Source organism: Nyctereutes procyonoides, unplaced genomic scaffold, assembly GCF_905146905.1.
Source record: "Nyctereutes procyonoides isolate TBG_1078 unplaced genomic scaffold, NYPRO_anot_genome, whole genome shotgun sequence".
Lineage (NCBI taxonomy): Eukaryota > Metazoa > Chordata > Mammalia > Carnivora > Canidae > Nyctereutes > Nyctereutes procyonoides.
The window spans coordinates 14,054,370-14,074,952 of NW_026575024.1; the positions used below are offsets into that span (position 1 = coordinate 14,054,370).

At 43.7% G+C, this 20,583-nt stretch overlaps 1 protein-coding gene across 1 annotated transcript in view; it reads left to right on the top strand.

Annotated features, from left to right (window-relative positions):
- The window catches only part of SLC13A3 (solute carrier family 13 member 3), a 77,631-nt gene that overhangs the window by 38,317 nt on the left and 18,731 nt on the right, over positions 1-20,583 (top strand). Inside the window, exons 4-8 of the mRNA XM_055304820.1 lie at positions 2,397-2,463; positions 7,865-8,056; positions 10,401-10,526; positions 15,379-15,474; positions 16,366-16,470. Of these exons, the coding sequence (XP_055160795.1) occupies positions 2,397-2,463; positions 7,865-8,056; positions 10,401-10,526; positions 15,379-15,474; positions 16,366-16,470 (586 nt within the window). The remainder of the gene's footprint in view (positions 1-2,396; positions 2,464-7,864; positions 8,057-10,400; positions 10,527-15,378; positions 15,475-16,365; positions 16,471-20,583) is intronic.

Genomic DNA, 20,583 nt, shown 5'->3' on the forward strand with positions numbered 1-20,583 from the left:
CAGTCACCCCCACCCCCCACCCACCTCCCTTTCTACCACCCCTAGTTCATTTCCCAGAGTTAGGAGTCTCTCATGTTCTGTCTTCCTTTCTGATATTTCCCACTCATTTTCTCTCCTTTCCCCTTTATTCCCTTTCACTATTATTTATATTCCCCAAATGAATGAGAACATATAATGTTTGTCCTTCTCCGACTGACTTACTTCACTCAGCATAATACCCTCCAGTTCCATCCACGTCGAAGCAAATGGTGGGTATTTGTCGTTTCTAATGGCTGAGTAATATCCCATTGTATACAGAGACCACATCTTCTTTATCCATTCATCTTTTGATGGACACCGAGGCTCCTTCCACAGTTTGGCTATTGTGGACATGGCTGCTAGAAACATCGGGGTGCAGGTATCCCGGCGTTTCATTGCATCTGTATCTTTGGGGTAAATCCCCAGCAGTGCAATTGCTGGGTCATAGGGCAGGTCTATTTTTAACTCTTTGAGGAACCTCCACACAGTTTTCCAGAGTCAGCCCCTGCTTTAAAGGGTGTCTTAGTCCAGTCTGCTATAACAAAAATGCCATAGATTGGACATTTATTTTTCATAGTTCTGGAGGCTGGGAAGCCCAAGATCCAGGTGCCAGCAAATTTGTTGTCTGGTGAGGGACTGTGTCTCATTTCATGAGTGGCCATCTTCTCACTGTGTCTACACATAGTGGAAGGGGTAAGGCTACACTGTGGGGCATCTTTTATAAGGGCATGAATCCCATTCATGAGGTGTCTTCACTTCTGACATAATCACCTCCCAAAGTCCACACCTCACAACACTGTACATTGGGGATTAGGTTTCAACATATGAATTTTGGGTGGGTGGGGATGCAAGTATTCAGTGTATAGCAAATGGATCAACTCTTTAATCCTCTTGACAACCCTAGGAGAATTATCACTTCCATTTTATGGATTAAAAAACTGAGGTACAGTGAGATTAAAGGATTTATCTAAACCCAGTTTGCTCAACTCCAGCACTATGACATTTTGGGTGGGATGATTCTTTGCTGTGGGGGCTGACTTGTGCATAGTAGGATGTTTAGCAACATTCCTGGCCTCTTCCCACTGAATGCCAGTAACAGACTCCCACCTCCACCCCACCTTCCAGTTATGACAACCCAAAATGACTCCAGACATCACCCAGTGTCTCTTGGAGGCAGAATTGGCCCCAGCTGGGAACCACTGATGTAAGGTTACATAGTAAGTGATGGATTCATGATTTTTTTTTTTGGATTCATGATTTGAACCCAGAACCCATGTGTTCAGCTCTGAGTCACACTCTCAATGCTCAGGGATCAGATTTTTTGCTCCGATGGTTTCAGCTGCAAAAAAATTTTAGTCCTCTCAATCTTTCTTGTCTCCAAAATGCTATTGATGGCTTTTGGGGAAACTGACCTATCAGGCAAGGGATATTTTTAAAAGGAAGTCAGATTCTGTCCTGACTCTATTCTCCTCTGTTCAAACACTCCCCTGGCTCTGCTCACATCTGATTTGGAGTAGAAGCCAAAGTCCCTATGAGCCCCAAGACCTCTGCATGACTGAGCCTACCTCTTGGCCTCCTCATCTCTCCCCCTTCTCTCATCTCACCCTACCTCCTGCCATCTGCTCTTTCCTCATGCCCCTCTAGCCCATGACTCTCCCTTCTACTCAACACACCAGATATAATCTCACCCCGGGGTCTTTGCACTTACTGCTCCTGTTGCCTAAAACCCTCTTCCTACAGCTCTTCCTACAGCTCACAGACTGGCTTCTTCTTGAGACCTTGAGGTCTCAGATCAGCTGCTATCAGCTCATGGTGTCTTCTCAGTTGACCTGACTGAGCCCACCTGCTCCCCTCCCCACTCTGCGATCACTCTCCATCACATCACCCACTTTCCTCTCCTCCATCACTACCTGAGATGTCTATCCTTTATTCACTTATTGCCTGTCTCCCCTTCTAGAATATAGCCTTCATGGGAGCAGGGAACTTGTTCTATATTATTCACTGTGTACTGCAAACTCATAGCCAATAGCACATAGTAGGTGCTCAACAAATAATGAATGAATGAATGACAGTGGGGTCACCCAGCCCATTGTTGATCTATTATTTATAGCTAATCTTTCCCAAATATCCCTTTGGCAATTGCAGCTCAGGTGAGTTTAGTCCAGAGGACTTGCCACTTAATCCCTGCCCACTGGCCTAGGCCATCTCCAAATAGAGATTCATGAGACAAGAGGATGGAATTTTGAGTGCCTTTAAAAAAAAAAAACAACTAATAGTATAGGAGGGAAACCTGAGAAGCCCTTCCCATTCGCTACAGGAGAATAGGAGCACTCCTATCCATTCATTACGTTACTAAAGACATCATGCTCTTTCCCTAGCTGCTGTGCGGAGGAATGGCCTACACCCCGTGCCCACGGAGATGCAGTTTCTTGCCAGCACAGAAGAGTGAGTTCCTGGTACAATTGATGGAGGAACCAGTGCTTGGTTCAAGGAGATGATGAACAAGAATTTAATGCTACAAGCAATCCTCCCCCCATCCCCAGATTTTTCTCCAAATGACCTAATGCCCAGGTTTCTACCATCCATCCCTTTGGCTGAGGCATGGACACACCCAACGTCCTTACAAAATGCAGATATGGGTAGAAAGGGCAGGGTAGCACATTAAGTCCTTCTGATGAGGTGGAGCATCTGAAAGGAGGGTCCAGAGGAGTAGGAGCACAAAGACTGCCTGACAGTCAAGGAGGAGAGGGATGCAGACAGGCATCAAGAGGCTCTCAAGACAAAAGTGTCCTAAGAGACAATCACAGTCCTTCACATTTGCGTGACTTAGGAAGCATCTTCACATTGATGGCACGCATAGTGGCTGGTGTCCTTTGCATTTGGCAGCGTGGTTAAGATCTTGAGGTCGGGAGCCCTGCAGACCTGACTTTGAACCTGGCTCTGCTGCTTACCGGCTGTGTGATTTGGACAAGACACTTAACCTCTTTGAGCCTCTGTTAGTTTCACCCACTGGACATGATAGTGGAACTCACCTTAGAGAGTTATTTTGAGATTAAATGAGACAATGTTGATAAAGCATCGATCATGCTGGCTCTTACACGCATGGTTGGCAATGCTTGTTATTCAGGGCATCGTTATCTTGGGTCATCGATGAAACAGCAGGAAGTAAAGTCACTTGCTCAAGGCATCGCTGGACAGCAATCAGGTCTGTTTTATTCACTCAGCAAATATAGATACCTTACCATGAGCCAGGAACTGCCAGGGATGCAGCAACAGACAAAAATCCAGCCCTTGTGGAGTTTACGTCCCAGCAACAAGAAACAAACACATAAGTAAAAGTCACAGTATGTCAGGCGGTTGGTGAGAGCTTTGCAGGAGAGCAAAGCAAGAAAGAAAGCTAGGGAGGGTGCCTGTGGGGTGTGAAAAGGCAGTGTTAAAATGAGTATTCAGGAAAGGCCTCTCTAAGAAGGTTCCTCTTAAGCAAGCACCTGTAGGAGGTGAGGGGTTAGGGGATAATCTGTGGGAAGAGTGTTCTCAGCAGAGGGGCCAGCAGGTGCAAAGGTTTTGAGAGTCCAAAGCAGCCAGGAAACCAGTATGGCTGGAGTTGGGTGAGTGGATGGTAGGAATCAGAGTCAGAGATATTGCTTCTGTGCTGAGGGGTGGTGGTGGAGGGACAGAGCGTGAGGGACCTCATTGTCCAATGATGTAGCCTTGATTTTCAATGAGAGGGGAGCCAGTGGAGGCTTTTAGCAGAGGAGGGACATGATCTTATGTCTGATGGCCTTATTCCATGGTCTCTGCTCCTTCCTGGCACTATACCTGGGGGCTTTTTTTTTTCTTTTTTTTTAAATTTTTATTTATTTATGATAGTCACATAGAATGAGAGAGAGAGGGGCAGAGACACAGGCAGAGGGAGAAGCAGGCTCCATGCACCGGGAGCCCGACGTGGGACTCGATCCCGGGTCTCCAGGATCGTGCCCTGGGCCAAAGGCAGGCGCTAAACTGCTGCGCCACCCAGGGATCCCTACCTGGGGGCTTTGAGTCCAGCTTTGAGATATGGTTTCTGTGATTGGCCCAGCCACTCCCTACCACTCAACCTAGGAATCTCTTTGGACCATCTGCCCACACAGAGCTTGTGCTGAGTCTATTGGAAAAGGTCCACTTCTCATTCTCTAGAACTCCATGTCCACTGAATGAAAACCTCATCCACTGGATGGAGACTCTATATTCATTGGAATAAAAGTCCTCTCTCTGGGCCTCAGTTTCCCCAACTGAACAAAGAGAGACTTGCACTAGAAGAGCCCTAGGGCCCCTTCTGCTCTCTCATTCTCATCGTGAGGCTCAGTCTGGTTGGGTGCCCAGGTCTGGGGGAGCCCACAGTTCCTGCCAGAATCTTCACCCTGAGAAGTCGGGCTGTGATATTAGTCTCCAGTCCTTGTCATCCTTTTAGACCCCAAATCATATCCCAATTGCCTTCCTGATAAGGGGCCTCTCATGTAGTAATTACGGCCAGAAGATATTTAAAGTATCTTTAATTCTTTTAAAAAAATGATTTGTTGTACAGGAACAATTCTTAATTTCATTCACTTACAAAAATTTTATAATTGCACAATTTAGAAGAATACTTTTAAGCAAAAAGAAAAATGTACCCTACATCTCACTCTCAAAGACAGATTAAAAACAGTTAAGTGAATACTATTCTAGACTATTTCTCGATACCTCTCTATATGCCTAAGTGCATTTTTAAAATAAAAACATTCATCATGCTGTATCTGGTCTTCTCAAATCTGCTGTCTCACTTAATGGAATGTAGTGAACATCTTTTCACCTCAATAAATTTACAGCAACATTATTATCTTTTAATTATATAATTAACAATTTTTAATTTCATTCTTTCCCCATACTCTTTTCACTGCACCAGAAAATACAAAGAAAGAAAAAAAGGGGGGATCCACTATTTCCACCCCCTAGAAAGGTATCAAAAAACCCTATTCTGAATTTTTCTTAATACTCATATATTCAAAAAATGTGAATTTTTAAAAGATTTTATTTATTTATTTATTTATTTTTATTTATTTATTTATTGAGAAAAAGCAAGAGGGAGAGAGAACAAGTGGTGGGAAGGGAGAAGCAGACTCCCCACTGAACGGAGAGCCCAATGCAGGGCTCAATCTTGGACCCTGGGATCATGACCTGAGCAGAAGACAGATGTTTAACCGACTGAGCCACCCAGGCGCCCCAATATGTGAAAATTTTAAAAATAAAAAAATTAAGTGGTACAGTCACTGACCCTTTTCCCCTTTACATAATAGACAAACTTCATCTTAATAAACATCCACCTAGATCTTGTTTTTTAATAACTATGCTGACGTCCCATTCAGAAAGACGATCATTTTTATCGAGCCCATCCCTTCCGGATGGAGATGTAGGTTGTTCTAGTATAGTTAGTGCCACTTACAAAAATTTTATAATTGCACAATTTAAAAGAATACTTTTAAGCAAAAATAAAAATATACCCCACATCTCACTCTCAAAGATAGATTAAAACAATTAAGTGAATACTATTCTAGACTATTTCTGGATAGTCTCTTATACCCACACCTGAGGCACCTGCCCAGTTACTTCTTTAGGATAAATTCTTAGACTACCTGAGCTGAAAGGTTGCACATCTTTAGAAGCTTTTGATGCCCTGCTGACCTGCCTTCAAGGAAGACCACTTCTTTTTCCCAACCCGACTGGTTTGTTTCCCCAGGAGGCCAGGAATTCTGATTGTGTTCTGAATGGCTTCTCTTTGGGTTTTTTTTTTTAATAAATTAATTTTTTATTGGTGTTCAATTTACCAACATACAGAATAACACCCAGTGCTCATCCCGTCAAGTGCCCCCCTCAGTGCCCGTCACCCATTCACCCCCACCCCCCGCCCTCCTCCCCTTCCACCACCCCTAGTTCATTTCCCAGAGTTAGGAGTCTTTATGTTCTGTCTCCCTTTCTGATATTTCCCACACATTTCTTCTCCCTTCCCTTCTATTCCCTTTCACTATTATTTATATTCCCCAAATGAATGAGAACATACACTGTTTGTCCTTCTCCGATTGACTTACTTCACTCAGCATAATACCCTCCAGTTCCATCCACGTTGAAGCAAATGGTGGGTATTTGTCATTTCTAATGGCTGAGTAATATTCCATTGTATACATAAACCACATCTTTTTTATCCATTCATCTTTCGATGGACACCGAGGCTCCTTCCACAGTTTGGCTATTGTGGACATGGCTGCTAGAAACATCGGGGTGCAGGTGTCCCGGCGTTTCATTGCATCTGAATCTTTGGGGTAAACCCCCAACAGTGCAATTGCTGGGTCGTAGGGCAGGTCTATTTTTAACTCTTTGAGGAACCTCCACACAGTTTTCCAGAGAGGCTGCACCAGTTCACATTCCCACCAACAGTGCAAGAGGGTTCCCCTTTCTCCACATCCTCTCCAACATTTGTGGTTTCCTGCCTTGTTCATTTTCCCCATTCTCACTGGTGTGAGGTGGCATCTCATTGTGGTTTTGATATTTCCCTGATGGCAAGTGATGCGGAGCATTTTCTCATGTGCATGTTGGCCATGTCTATGTCTTCCTCTGTGAGATTTCTCTTCATGTCTTTTGCCCATTTCATGATTGGATTGTTTGTTTCTTTGGTGTTGAGTTTAATAAGTTCTTTATAGATCTTGGAAACTAGCCCTTTATCTGATATGTCATTTGCAAATATCTTCTCCCATTCGGTAGGTTGTCTTTGAGTTTTGTTGACTGTATCCTTTGCTGTGCAAAAGCTTCTTATCTTGATGAAGTCCCAATAGTTCATTTTTGCTTTTGTTTCTTTTGCCTTCGTGGATGTATCTTGCAAGAAGTTACTGTGGCCAAGTTCAAAAAGGGTGTTGCCTGTGTTCTCCTCTAGGATTTTGATGGAATCTTGTCTCACATTTAGATCTTTCATCCATTTTGAGTTTATCTTTGTGTATGGTGCCAGAGAGTGGTCTAGTTTCATTCTTCTGCATGTGGATGTCCAATTTTCCCAGCACCATTTATTGAAGAGACTGTCTTTCTTCCAGTGGATACTCTTTCCTCCTTTATCGAATATTAGTTGACCATAAAGTTCAGGGTCCACTTCTGGGTTCTCTATTCTGTTCCATTGATCTATGTGTCTGTTTTTGTGCCAGTACCACACTGTCTTGATGACCACAGCTTTGTAGTACAACCTGAAATCTGGCATTGTGATGCCCCCAACTATGGTTTCCTTTTTTAAAATTCCCCTGGCTATTCGGGGTCTTTTCTGATTCCACACAAATCTTAAAATAATTTGTTCTAAGTCTCTGAAGAAAGTCCATGGTATTTTGATAGGGATTGCATTGAACGTGTAAATTGCCCTGGGTAACATTGACATTTTCACAATATTAATTCTACCAATCCATGAGCATGGAATATTTTTCCATCTCTTTGTGTCTTCCTCAATTTCTTTCAGAAGTGTTCTGTAGTTTTTAGGGTATAGATCCTTTACCTCTTTGGTTAGGTTTATTCCTAGGTATCTTATGCTTTTGGGTGCAATTGTAAATGGGATTGACTCCTTAATTTCTCTTTCTTCAGTCTCATTGTTAGTGTATAGAAATGCCACTGATTTCTGGGCATTGATTTTGTATCCTGCCACGCTACCAAATTGCTGTATGAGTTCTAGCAATCTTGGGGTGGAGGCTTTTGGGTTTTCTATGTAGAGTATCATGTCATCGGCAAAGAGGAAGAATTTGACTTCTTCTTTGCCAATTTGAATGCCTTTAATGTCTTTTTGTTGTCTGATTGCTGAGGCTAGGACTTCAAGCAAAGACTGTCCCGAGGCTGAGGCTCCATTGGACCTTCTGGCAGACTGCAAGAAGGAGGAGGAATACCGCAGGAACATCTGGAAGGGCTTCCTCATCTCCATCCCCTACTCGGCCAGCATTGGGGGCACTGCGACCCTCACGGGCACGGCCCCCAACCTCATCCTGCTTGGCCAGCTCAAAAGGTAAAGGCAAGTGTGCCCTGCCTGGCACTCGAGTTCTTGCTCCTCCCGCCTCTCTCCCACTCCATCTCAACATTGGGGAAATCTGTACTGAATGCCTTCTATTGGCCAGACTTCTGGGGACCCAGCAGTGGACAGACTAGCAAAGTCCTGGCCCTGGGGAAGTTCCATTTGGGTGGGAGAGACAAGCAATAAAGGAAATGGGAAATGGATATATAATATGTCGGTGCGATAAGCTATGAAATAAAATAAAGTGGGGATGAGGGTGTGGAAGGGACAGGAGTGGTGCTATTTTATATAGGCTGGTCAGGGATGTGCCACCTCTCTAAAAGGGTGACATCTGAGACCTAGGAGCTATGTGAGCATAGGAGGGAAGAGCATTCCAGACAGGGACTAGCCTGTTCAAAGGTGAGCCGCACAAAACCAATGAGGCTGGGGTTCAGGAGGCAAAGGGAATTGTGGGAGGAGATAAGGTAAGTTGTTAGGACCCCAGCTTTTCCTGACAGTGAGATTGGGGCGTCAGTGGAAAGCTGGCAGCAAAGAAACGACATGATGTGGCTGTAAGGTCCCAGAAGAAGCTTCGCAACCAGGTGCACAGGCCAGGAGCTATGTTTCCCCAGCGCTGAAGCGGTTCAAATAGTAGCTGGATGGCTGTCTGTCAGGGCAGGAGAATAAAAGAGAAGGATTCTCAGATGGCATGAGTAGTCAATTCTATTATCCCAAGCCTCTTCATTTGCACATGTAAACAATTCCAGTATTTCAAGATTCTGTTCCTAACAGAACATGAGAGACTCCTAACTCTGGGAAACGAACTAGGGGTGGTGGAAAGGGAGGAGGGCGGGGGGTGGGGGTGACTAACTGGGTGATGGGCACTGAGGGGGGCACTTGACGGGATGAGCACTGGTTGTTATTCTATATGTTGGCAAATTGAACACCAATAAAAAATAAATTTATTTAAAAAAAAAAGATTCTGTTCCTAAGATTTTCAGATTCCAGGATTTTGAGAAGTGGGGATTCTAAGATTCCCCTGCAGTGGAGATGCATCATGTGTTCACTTAATCCACATGAACATAAACGTAAGCATTTGGCAAACAAACACAACAGAAGTATTTAATATGCAACATGGCCCCAGGCTCTGGCCAACTTCTTTACCCCGGTAATCAACCAAAGAATCAAGGACTTCCTAGGATGATGAGGGAAGGCTGGACTTCCTGAAGCAGGTTCGTTATCACTTTTAATCAAGTGATTTTCATGAGAAATTCTAAGTACACCTGTGTGGTACCTCCTGAGCCTATTTTAAAACCTTAATTTTCCACCATATTCTCACGTGCTAAAATCTTTTTGATTTTCAGACTTGATGATAGAAGCCAGTGATTCTCAGCCAGGGGTGCATGTTAGAGTTAGCCTGGAGGGTGAAAAAAATATGCCTGGGCCTCAGTTGCAGAGATTCTGATTCAGGAGGCGTGGATGGGGGCCAAGCATCACTATTTCCCCGATTGACTTAAGCCCACAGCACACCTTTGGTGTCTTTTCATCTTTGAGCAAGGTCTGGCTGTGCTTTGTGTTTTTTGCTTAAGGATTAAAAAACCAGAAGCCAAGATGGGCTTCCTGCTTGAGACATGGAGACAATCTGGGTTGGCTTTTTAGTGTCCTCAGTGAGAAGAAGTGCCAGCAAAGGGCCATTGGCCTAGAGGACAAAGCTGGAGCACATCCCCAGGGTTGGGCAGGAGAGATGTGGGCTCTGGGGCCTCCTGGGGCAGATACCAAGTTGGGGCATAGGAAGGAATGGACAGAGCAGGGGAGCAGTTGCTGCCAGAGGGTTTTCAGGTTGCCTGCCCACCCTGATGTGAGCAGAACTTTGTTCCAGCTTGAAAAGAAATTAAGGAAAAAATGCTGGAGGTATAAGTAAAAATATCAAATGTGAAGGATTTTGAACAAATCACATGCAAATCACATGGGAATCACATACAACATTTAATTGCATAAGCTTGGACCTTCTGGTCTAGAAGGGGTGGGATTTAAAATGAATGCTAAGTAATAGGGGGTTCTGATTCTCTAGCCAGGAGCATGGGGAGGTGGGAAAAGAGCTACCCTGGGCAACCCCCTTGGCCTTTGCTCCCCAAATACATTTTGTTACTTTACTCTGATTATATAGGTACGTTACAGAACACTCAGGAAATGTCGCGAAAAAAAATTGAAATACCTTCAATCCACTGTTAATATTAAGCATATTCTAGTTTCTATATATAAACCTCGGTGTTCTAGCTCGGAAATAGCCACCTGTATGTATGCACTATACATCGGCCTGGCTGGCCTGGGCTGGCTCTCATCGCTCCCCTTTCCCCAGTTTCTTCCCACAGTGCGATGTGGTGAATTTCGGCTCCTGGTTCATTTTCGCCTTCCCCCTCATGGTGCTGTTCCTGTTGGTGGGCTGGCTGTGGATCTCCTTCCTGTATGGAGGAATGACCCTGAGGTACCCTTCATGCTTACTTCAAGCGTTGAGCCCAGCTGGAGTTCCAGGTTCCTTCTCGTTGGGTAGAGAGTGGTCTTCTCAAGTCGAGTTTCCTCCTACGGAAATGGAGGATCATCACTGCAATTTAATGTTCCTTTATTTTTTTTTAAAGATTTTATTTATTTATTTATTTATTTATTTATTTATTTATTTATTTATTTATTTATTTATTCATGAGAGAGGCAGAGACATAGGCAGAGGGAGAAGCAGGCTCCTTGCAGGGAGTCTGATGTGCCACTTGATCCCAGGACCCAGGGATCACGCCTGAGCCAAAGGCAGGTGCTCAACCACTAAACCACCCAGGCACCCTCATGTTCTTGTCTTATGTGGTGACTATACTAGACCTCACCTCCCAGGGATGTGAGGATTTTGGATGATGTGACCTTCCTGCTACACCCAGACCACCCATCATTGGTAATTACAGACAGCGCAGTCCTTTAAGTATGATAAACACTCTTATGGGAGGAGAGAGAGGAGCACTCTCTCCCATTTTATGGGGCCCTGGTACAGGAGATAATTTGGGGTGGTGTGAGGACAAGGTATTAAATAACATCAGCTCGTATTGTGAGAAAAAGAATCCTTTATCAACTCTCATAGAATGGAACGAGTCTCAGGTGAGCGGTGGGGAAACTGTAATACCTCTCTAACATTTCCAAATCAGCTTTTCAAACAAAGAGCAAGCGTCAGTTCCAGAGACCTAAGCCAGCAATGGTGTCTAGGCAGAGTGTAATAATCGCTTTGCTATCCTGTATTTATTTTTATGATTACTTTTTTTTATGACAAATGATTCTTGTTTTCCATTCATGGGAGCGATAGAAAGTTTTCTGGTTACATACATTTCGTTCATTAAAATGAAGAATCTAAAATGGTGAATCTATTTGGAGGAAAATATTAAGCAAATGTGAGCCAGGTGGTATGTGGTTATGGGAACATTTGTCAAGGCAGGCTACAGATGCCTGGAGTTTGGGGCATCCTAATGTAGGAACTATAGTTCAGGGCTGAGGGTAGCAGGTATGTCATGGAGTCATTCTCTGACTCCATCCCCTCATCTCTCTGGGCCTTCATTTGTCCATCTGTAAAATGGAACTACTAGATGCTACTCTAGTTCAAAGGGATGTGAAGATGTTTGAGAATAGGAAGGCTCTGATCACAGTGTTCTTTGACTCAGATGCCTTCCAGAAATCCTCAGAGCAGAAACTCGGGATTCAAGACCCAAGTTAGCTCAGAGAAGCAAGTTCTGACCTTGGACTCAGATGGATCAGAATTCAAATCACGCTTCCACGTGACCTCGAGCAATTTGGTAACCTCCCTGAGGTTTAATGTCTTCACTTTAGATTGGGGCTAAAAGTTAGCTTCAGCTAAAGTCAAGTCTGAATGAGGGAAGACGTACAAAGTGTCCAGGAGTAAGCCAGAAATAGAGCCTGTTTGTCCAGACTACCTGTTTCAATCTAGCAGGCATCTGCAGAACTCAGCCACGAGAGGATGGACGAAATGCAGGTAGAGGGAAGTTCAGTGGCAGACGTGGTTCTGGGTGACAGAGAAGTTTCAGGCCAATGTCATGACACCATCTTCACTCAGCAAATATCTACTGAGCACCTCCTGTGTGCCTACCACTGTTACGGGTATCGAGCATGTAGCAGTGGGCGAGGCAGAAACATCCCTGCCCTTGGGGAGCTTGCACTCAACGTGGGGAAGACCGACAGGGAACAGCCAAGTGTAGCAGGAATGCCAGTCGGAAGTGCCGTGAAGGAAAAGACAGTGAGAGGTGAAGATATGCCCTGGAGGACTCTCTCCTCACTGGGAGGTCAGGAGAGCTTCTTTGGGGAAGGGACATGAAGAATGAATAGACCTAATTCGGCAAAGGAAGGAAAGGATATGTGGGCATGATGAAGAGCATTCCAAGCAGATAGAACAGTGAGTGCAAAGGCCCTGAGGCTGCAGGTAGTGAGGGATGTTTTGGAACTAAAAGGTTAAAGTGACTGAGTTAAGGGGGTGAGGGAGACCTGTGGGAGATGAGGTCAGGGAACAAGGCAGAAGTTTTCACCTGGAAATGAACCCCAAACCCCCACCCCAAACTCCTTCACCAAGGGACATTCGGCAGTATCTACCGACATTTTGGTTGTCACTGTTAAGGAAGAACTACTGGCATCTAGTGAGTAGACATTCTGCAATTCTACAGGATCTACAAAACACAAGTCAGCCTCCTACAGCAAGGAATCATCCCACCTCACAAGAAAGAAAGATCCCACCCCAATATATTAATTAGTTCCAAGGTGGAGAAACCCTGGGCTGGATCATTGAGAGGTTTGTGGAGGTTTCATCTTCATACAAAAGACCATAGTGAGGATTTTTTAAAAATACATTCATTTGTTGTTGTTGTTTTAATTGGGATAAGCAACACATACACATGGTTCAAAAATCAAAACGATGCATAGAGATAGGCAGTGAGAATTCTTCATCCCAACCATGCCTTCTTCATTTACCCATTCACCCAATACTTCCCCCAAAACAGGCAGGTACTTTTATTGGTTTCTTGGGTAATCTTCCAGAGTTTCTGTAAATAAATATAAGCAGATATAGTATATTTTCCGGTGACTAGTCTCCCAATACAGATACGATTTTGTATATTAGCGCGTATTTTTCTAAAGTAAATTTCCATAGGTGAGACTTTGGAGTCTCATTATAAACACATCTTCCTTTTAATAGATATTATCAAGTCATTCTCCATAGAATTTGGAGAATTTGTTCTCCTATTTATGATGGATGGTTCTCCTACGAATTTGTACAAATACGAATTTGTTCTCCTATTTATGATGGATGAGAGTATCTGCTTCCATGCAGCAGTGGATTTTTACCAATCTGATAAGAGAAAAATAATTTGCATTCATTTTATTAAGAGTCATTTTGAGCAACTTTTCATATTGGAGGGCAACATGAAAAGTTTTCCAATCTTCATTAGGGCCACTGGTATTTTCTTTCTTGTGGCTTATTAAACCATGTGTTTATATCCTCTGTATATTTTTTCAAATGGATTATTGGTCCTGATCTTCTTGATTTCTAGCACTCTTTATATATTGAAATATTAGTGTTTATTCCGCAACATAAGTTGAAAATATTTTTCCTGATTTTTTTTTTACTTTGCTTATGGTGCTTTTTCCATGAAGAATTTTTTAGAAAAAAAAAAATTTAAGGGACGTCTGAGTGGCTCAGCGGTTGAGTATCTCCCTTTGGCTCAGGGCATGATCCTGGGGTTTGGGGATCTAGTCCTACATCTGACTCCCTACAAGGATCTGCTTCTCCCTCTGCCTATGTCTCTGCCTCTCTCTCTGTGTCTCTAATGAATACGTAAATAAAATCTCTCAAAAAAAAGAAAAAAACCTCTTTTTTAAGATTTTGTTTATTTGAGAGAGAGAGAGAGAGTGAGTGTGAGAGAGAGCAAGAGTGCACAAGCCAGGAAAGAGGCAGAAGGAGAAAGAGAAGCAGACTCCCCGCTGACCAGGGAGCCTGATGCAAGGCTCGATTCCAGAACCCTGAGATCATGACCTGAACAGAAGGCAGACACCCAACCAACTGAACCACCCAGGTGCCCCTAGAAAATTTTTATAGCTGAATTTCTCGATCCTTCTCATTGTGACTTCTGAATTTTTAGTACCAGATTTTCCCATTAGAGTTGTAAAAAAATAATCTCATGTTTTAATCTAGTTTTTTCCTTGCTTGTTGATCTTTACACTGAAATCTTTTACCTGTTTAGAGTTTATCCTTTTTTTTTTAAACATTTTATTTATTTATTCATAGAGACACACACAGAGAGAGAGGCAGAGACACAGGCAGAGGGAGAAGCAGGCTTCATGTAGGGAGCCTGATGTGGGACTCGATCCCGAGTCTCCGGGATCACGCCCTGGGCTGGAGGTGGCGCCAAACCCACTGAGCCACCAGGGCTGCCCTGTTTAGAGTTTATCCTTAGGGTGCAATGTGAGGTTTGGATCCAACTTCATTTCTTTGTTTCAGGTGGCCACCCAGTTTTCCAGTGCTATTTATTGTCACACAAAAGTTTTAAAATTTGACAAAGTTCAATTTATCTACTTTGGTTGCTTGAGCTTTTAGCATTATTATATCAAGAAATAGTTGCCTAATCCAGAACCAGAAAAATTTAGCACCATATCATCTTCCAAGAATTTTATACAAAAAAAGAAAAAGAAAAAAAAATTTTTATACATCTAGCCCTTATATTTAGGTCTTATCCATTTTGAGTTTAAATTTTTTTTATATGGTTTGAGGTAGGGGTCCACATTCATCCTTTTGCATGTAGCTATCCAGTTGTCCTAGCATCATATGTGAAAAGACTATTCTTGCCTGGTTGAATGGTCTTGGTACTCTTACCAAAACCCAGTTGAGCATGGAAGTATGGGTTTATATGTGGACTCCCAATTCCATCCCATTGATCTGTATGTCACCACCACTGACCATCTTTTCTACACCAGTCTGAGGTACCAACTTGACCATAGACTAAATCCCCAGCCTATTTCTGGACTTCTGACTTTGTTCCGTTGGTTTTATTCACGTGTCCTTTTGACTCCCTGAAGAACTGTAAGCCTGGGAGTCCTATGAGCAGATCCACATTTTTACAAGGCCAATGAGGCTATCAGTGGGGAGAACAGACTTTAGAAAGGGAAGACACAGGGAGGGAGGCCACTCAGCAGCAGGCTGTTCATCTCCAGAACAGAGATAATGAGGCTTGGCCAGGGAGTGGTGGGGAGTCGAGGGGTTATTCACATTTGCAGTGGCTGCTCCTAACCTCCCTACTCCATTTCAGGGGCTGGAGGAAGAAGAAATCTGAGATCAAAAGTGTTGCAGAAGACAGGGCTCGAGCTGTGATTCGGGAGGAATTCCAGAACCTGGGGCCCATCAAGTGCGTGGTACCGGGGTTCCTGGTAGTGGGGGGGAGCCCAGTGTAGACTTTCAGGAGAGCCACCTCCTGCCCTGACCTCTGGATCCCTGGGGGCTGAGTTCCAGGGGAATCAAGACGATGACCTGGCAGTCTGAAGATGGAGGGTAAGGGGGTGGCTTAGCCAGTCAGCCTCTTGTCCTGGCCCAGGAAGCCCCTCAGGGTGTACCTGGGGTGGGGACCCGCCACCTGTCCAGCTTGGGCGCTGTTTCCCTCCTGGCACGCGGGATCCCCAACACGACCTCCTGGGACCTTTCTCAGAGCACGTTTTCCATTCAGTGAGAATACCTAGGAGTTAGGAGGTCTGCACCCAGGAGCTGGCCCTGCCACGAACTGCTGTGTAGCCTCGGGCAAAGCACTAACCTTCTCTGGGTCCTGCTCCCCAGTCTGTGGAACGGCCACTTTGGGTAGATGTTTACTCCAACTTTTGAAGATTGCCTGTGTCTGCCCTCTGCACATCCATCTTCCTCTGCATGTATGACTGTTCCTCTCTCTTTCGCCTCCCTCTGTTTCTGTTTCCTTTTTTTCTGACTCTGCCTCTACTTTGCTTTTTCTTTCTCTCTAGTGATTCTCCTTAGGACCTTGGGAAATTCCTCGTGGGAATGATATAAATAACCTGGGGGGAAGGTGGTGCCTGATGCTCAGGTAGGAGCTTGGGGGAGTGTGGGAACCCCTTGCAGGAATCCCCTTACACCCTGGGATTCCCTTCCCCTCACTCTGGGGAGTGGATTACTTCTCGCAGCTTCTCAGAGGCAGGGCCAGGGGCCAGGTCACAGCCAGCAGGCACCTGCCCCCCACGCGGTGGTCCGCCCAAAGCCTGCCATCAGCATAGCGCCTGCCTTATCTGTGCCACAGGTTTGCCGAACAGGCTGTGTTCACCCTTTTCTGCATGTTCGCCATCCTCCTCTTCTCCCGGGATCCGAAGTTCATCCCTGGCTGGGCCAGTTTCTTCACCCCTGGGTGAGACTTGGGGAACTTGAGGGTGGAGCCCCAACAGGGAAGATTCTGGGATGGGCCACCAAGAGCTGGAGAGACAGTGTAGCTGGGGGTGAGGGGAAGGGGCTGGGCTAGGCATATATCCTTGGTCCCCTGTGACTATAAACTTTTACCCTCAAAAAAATTTAGGTTCTGATGATAAAACATTTTGCGTTCTCATGTGTCAGGAGCTTTGCCTTTGGAATCAGGCAAAACTAAGTTCAAATGCCAGCTCTGCAGCTTGTAAATGGTGGGACTCTGAGCACATCATTCATTCATTGACTCATGAGTTTGTTCAATCAGTCAGCATTTATGGAGCGCCTGTTGTGTGCTGCATATTGTGCTAGATGCTGGGGATGCAGACAAAAGCAAATAGTTTGACAGCAAAACCCTGCAGATTGCAATGAGCACAAAGAAAGAAAGATCAAGAGGACTATATTATAAAGGAATGAGGCGTGGGCATTGACTGTGGCTAGTTCTGGGAGGAAGCAAAGTTCCCAGTAGAAATAAGCACTGGAGGCATGTTGGGAATGTCTACTGAGAGCCAGAGGGCACGAACTTAATTTGAGGAACTGAAGGAAGCCCCATGTGACCAAGGCTCGGTGGGAAGGGAGGAAAATCAGCAAGACATCACAGAAAGGGCAGGCAAGAGCCAGGTCCTGGAGAGTCTTCTTGGATGAGGAAAACTTTTCTTTTTTTGGGGGGGGGGGGAACTTTTCTGTGAGGGAGGCTCTGTGCCTCTGTTTTCTTATCTGTAAAGTGGAATTATCAAAGTACAATTCTTATTGGATTGTTCCAAGGATCAATGAGGTAGTTCATGTCAAGTGATTAGAATGGCACAAGGAATGAACTCAATAAAGGATTAGCTCTACTTGCTAGGGAATGGATAGGGGAAAAGAGGTAAGAGCTCTAACACCATCTAGATGACCCTCTGTCATCTAGGACAGGGCTGGCAAACTAAGGCTCATGGGCCAACTCTGGCCCACCACTTGTATTCGGATGGCTTTTCCATTTTTAAATGGGTAAAAATCAAAAGACAAGTATTATTCACGATGCATAGAAATTATATGAAAGTCAAAGGTCAGTGTCTATGAATAAAGTTTCATTGGAACTCAGCCACACCGGCTCATTTAGGTATTGCTCGCAGCTGCTTTCATATTGCAACATCAAAGTTGAGTCAGGACAAAGACCACATGGCCTGCAAAGTCAAGAGTGTGCCCCTTTACTGTGCACGCCTTACTGTGCACCCCTTTACAGAAGAAGCTCACTGGGTCTCGCATGATAAAAACGGTAGCACTAGACAGGCAACCATTAAGATCTGTTTGGAAGTTAGAAATGATAACTCCTGCTGCCCAGTAGGATTTGGGGACGTAAGGGAAGGAGCACCTGCATGGATGGTGGTTAGTTGGAGAAGAACCTTCTTTAGGAGACAGTGGGCAGCTTATCAATAATTCAATTTTGGACTTGGGTTAGACTTGTCAAGTCAAATATGTCTTTTAAATACTGCAACCAGCAGCTGGAACCACAAGCCCGGAGCTCAGAGGAGGTATTGAGTTGCAGGTATAAATCCAAGAGTCATCTCATAAATTTGAAATTTAAATCCATAGGAACTAATGGGGTCAGCTAGGGAAAAGAGTAAAGGGAGAGTGTAGAAGACTCTGAGGACCCCCAACATTTAGGGGCTGGGTAGAGGAGAGACCTGGAAGAAGCAGGCAGTGAGGTAAGTAGAAAACCCCGTGCAACAAATGAGCAAAGGCTAAGATTGGGAAGCATTTTAAGATGAGTGAGTGAGCCACCACATCAGATTCTGGTGTGTCAGAACAGAATTAGATAGGACATATGTCCTCTGGTTTCGGTGAGATCTGATGATTTCCATCAGCACCATCTGATAGAAATATAATGTCAGCCACATACATAATTTCCCAGTTTTAGCAGCCACATTTAAAAAGTCAAAAGAAACAATGAGATTAATTTTAGTAATATATTTCATTTAACCCAATATATTATTTCAACATGGAATCTATATAAAGAATTATTGAGTTATTTTATTTTTGTTCATACTAAATCTTCAAAGTCTGGTGTGTGTTTTTATAAGGTAACACATCTAAGTTTGGTCTTGCCAGAATTCAAGTGTCTACTAGCCACATGTGGCCACTGGCTGCCCTATTGGATAGAGCAGTTATACACAGGGGACTCTTGGAGCCTCAAACAACCCCAGGTAAATGGGTGAATAAGGTTCTGATCTCATGTGAGTTATTATGAGGAAGAAGCAATGTCATTTCACAGAGCCAAGAGAAGTGGCTCTTACTACTATTGTCTTATTTTCCAAAATGTAGATACTGTATTTTTTTTTCAAATGCAAAGTAGGTGTTGTAAACATTCCAACAATACAAAGAAAGCAAAAATCACCTAGAAACTCAATCTCCAATTCTGAGTTAAAAATGCCTTTTTAACTTATCTTTTCGGACTTAAAAATGCCTATCCAGGAACTGTTCTATATCTTAATCCCATTGGTGGTTGGTTACAGGACAGTATACATTAGCCAAGATTTAAGCTATGTCCTTCAAATGGGTGCATTTTATTGCATGTTAAATATATTTCAATAAAGCTAATTGTAAAAATACATGCAAACTAGCTAAAAAGAAACCTATCTAAACAAGATTTTTTTAAAGAAATGTGATTACTGTAGACATTTTATTTGTGATCTGCCTTTTTCTTTTTTGTTCAACTATATGTTATGCACACTCCTTATAAAAAAAACAATGCTGAATTGAAAAAGTAAAAGTTAGTAAATGAAGAGATTATCAAATTAAGAGTTTGGTGTCTAACATATAGGATATACACACAGCCATGTGTACACATGTTACAAAAAACTAGCAAGTAAAAATACATCATCACAAGCAACTTGCTATTTCTGACCTACTTCACCCTTTTTAAACCCTCCATAGTAAAAAAATAAAAATAAAAAAATAAAAAAATAAAAAATAAAAATAAATAAACCCTCCATAGTATTCTATAGAATGAGAGTATCTTAATCTATTTAAACAATTCCTTTTGGATCGTGTCTAATACTGCAAATAAAACTTTGCTTTTTATTTACAAAATATCTTGGTTGTACTTTTATGTCAATGCGTAAAGATTGATCTATCTTTAAAAAAAACAGATGCAGGGTATTTCATTATAGATACACTGTTACATATACATTATCATACACAATTTATTTACACATGTCTGTACTAAAAATCTTCCATTATTTTCCCCTTTTATCCATAATGAATATCCCTGCACCTAATCTGTATATCGGAGGCCAGTTTTCCTGAGGATCAATTCCTATAAGTGTAACAACTGGATCAAGGGGTATTCACATGTAAAATATTGAAATATGTCGCCAGCTGCCCTCCAGCAGGTTAAATCAGTTTATTTTCACACCACCAGTGTATGTTTTCCAACCTGTCCATTAGGTATTATCGTTACCCTTTCAACTTGTGCCTGTTGTTAGCAGACGAGTGATGCTCCATTAGCAGTGGGCTTCTATTTCTCTGATACAGTGATGTTGACTATCTTTTCCAGTTTCTTGGTCATTGGAATACTCTTCTTCTCAAATGTGTGGGCTGAAAGGGCTTTTGTTGACATGGGGCTCCATGCTTATTGGGCTTGGAGCCAGACAAATATGGGTTCAATGCCCATCTCCTGCATGGACCATGGTGTGGCCTTGAGCAAGTTGCTTCTGCGAGCTAAGCCTCAGATTTCTCATCTGAGATCGAAGCTGCCTGCCCCAGAGGGCTGTTTCTGGGACTTCTGTGAGCTTAATGTCTCCATAAGATGCGCAGTGGATCCTTCAAAGGCAGTAATTAGATTTTGTGGGCCGTGAGGCTGCTTCCATCTGCATTCTGCTGGTGTGAAGGGGCTGCGTCTGTGGACTAGGCTGCCCATCCCAGGAGGGATGCAATCAGAAGCTGAGCAAATCCGTACAAGCTCTTAGAGAAGCCCTGGTTATGGTGATTGGCAGGAGTTCCACAGATCCCATATTTGGTGATGCCTAGATTCTTCCCTCTTTGGTCAAGTCTCTCTTCCTAGGAGGATGAGCCTTTGTTTGTC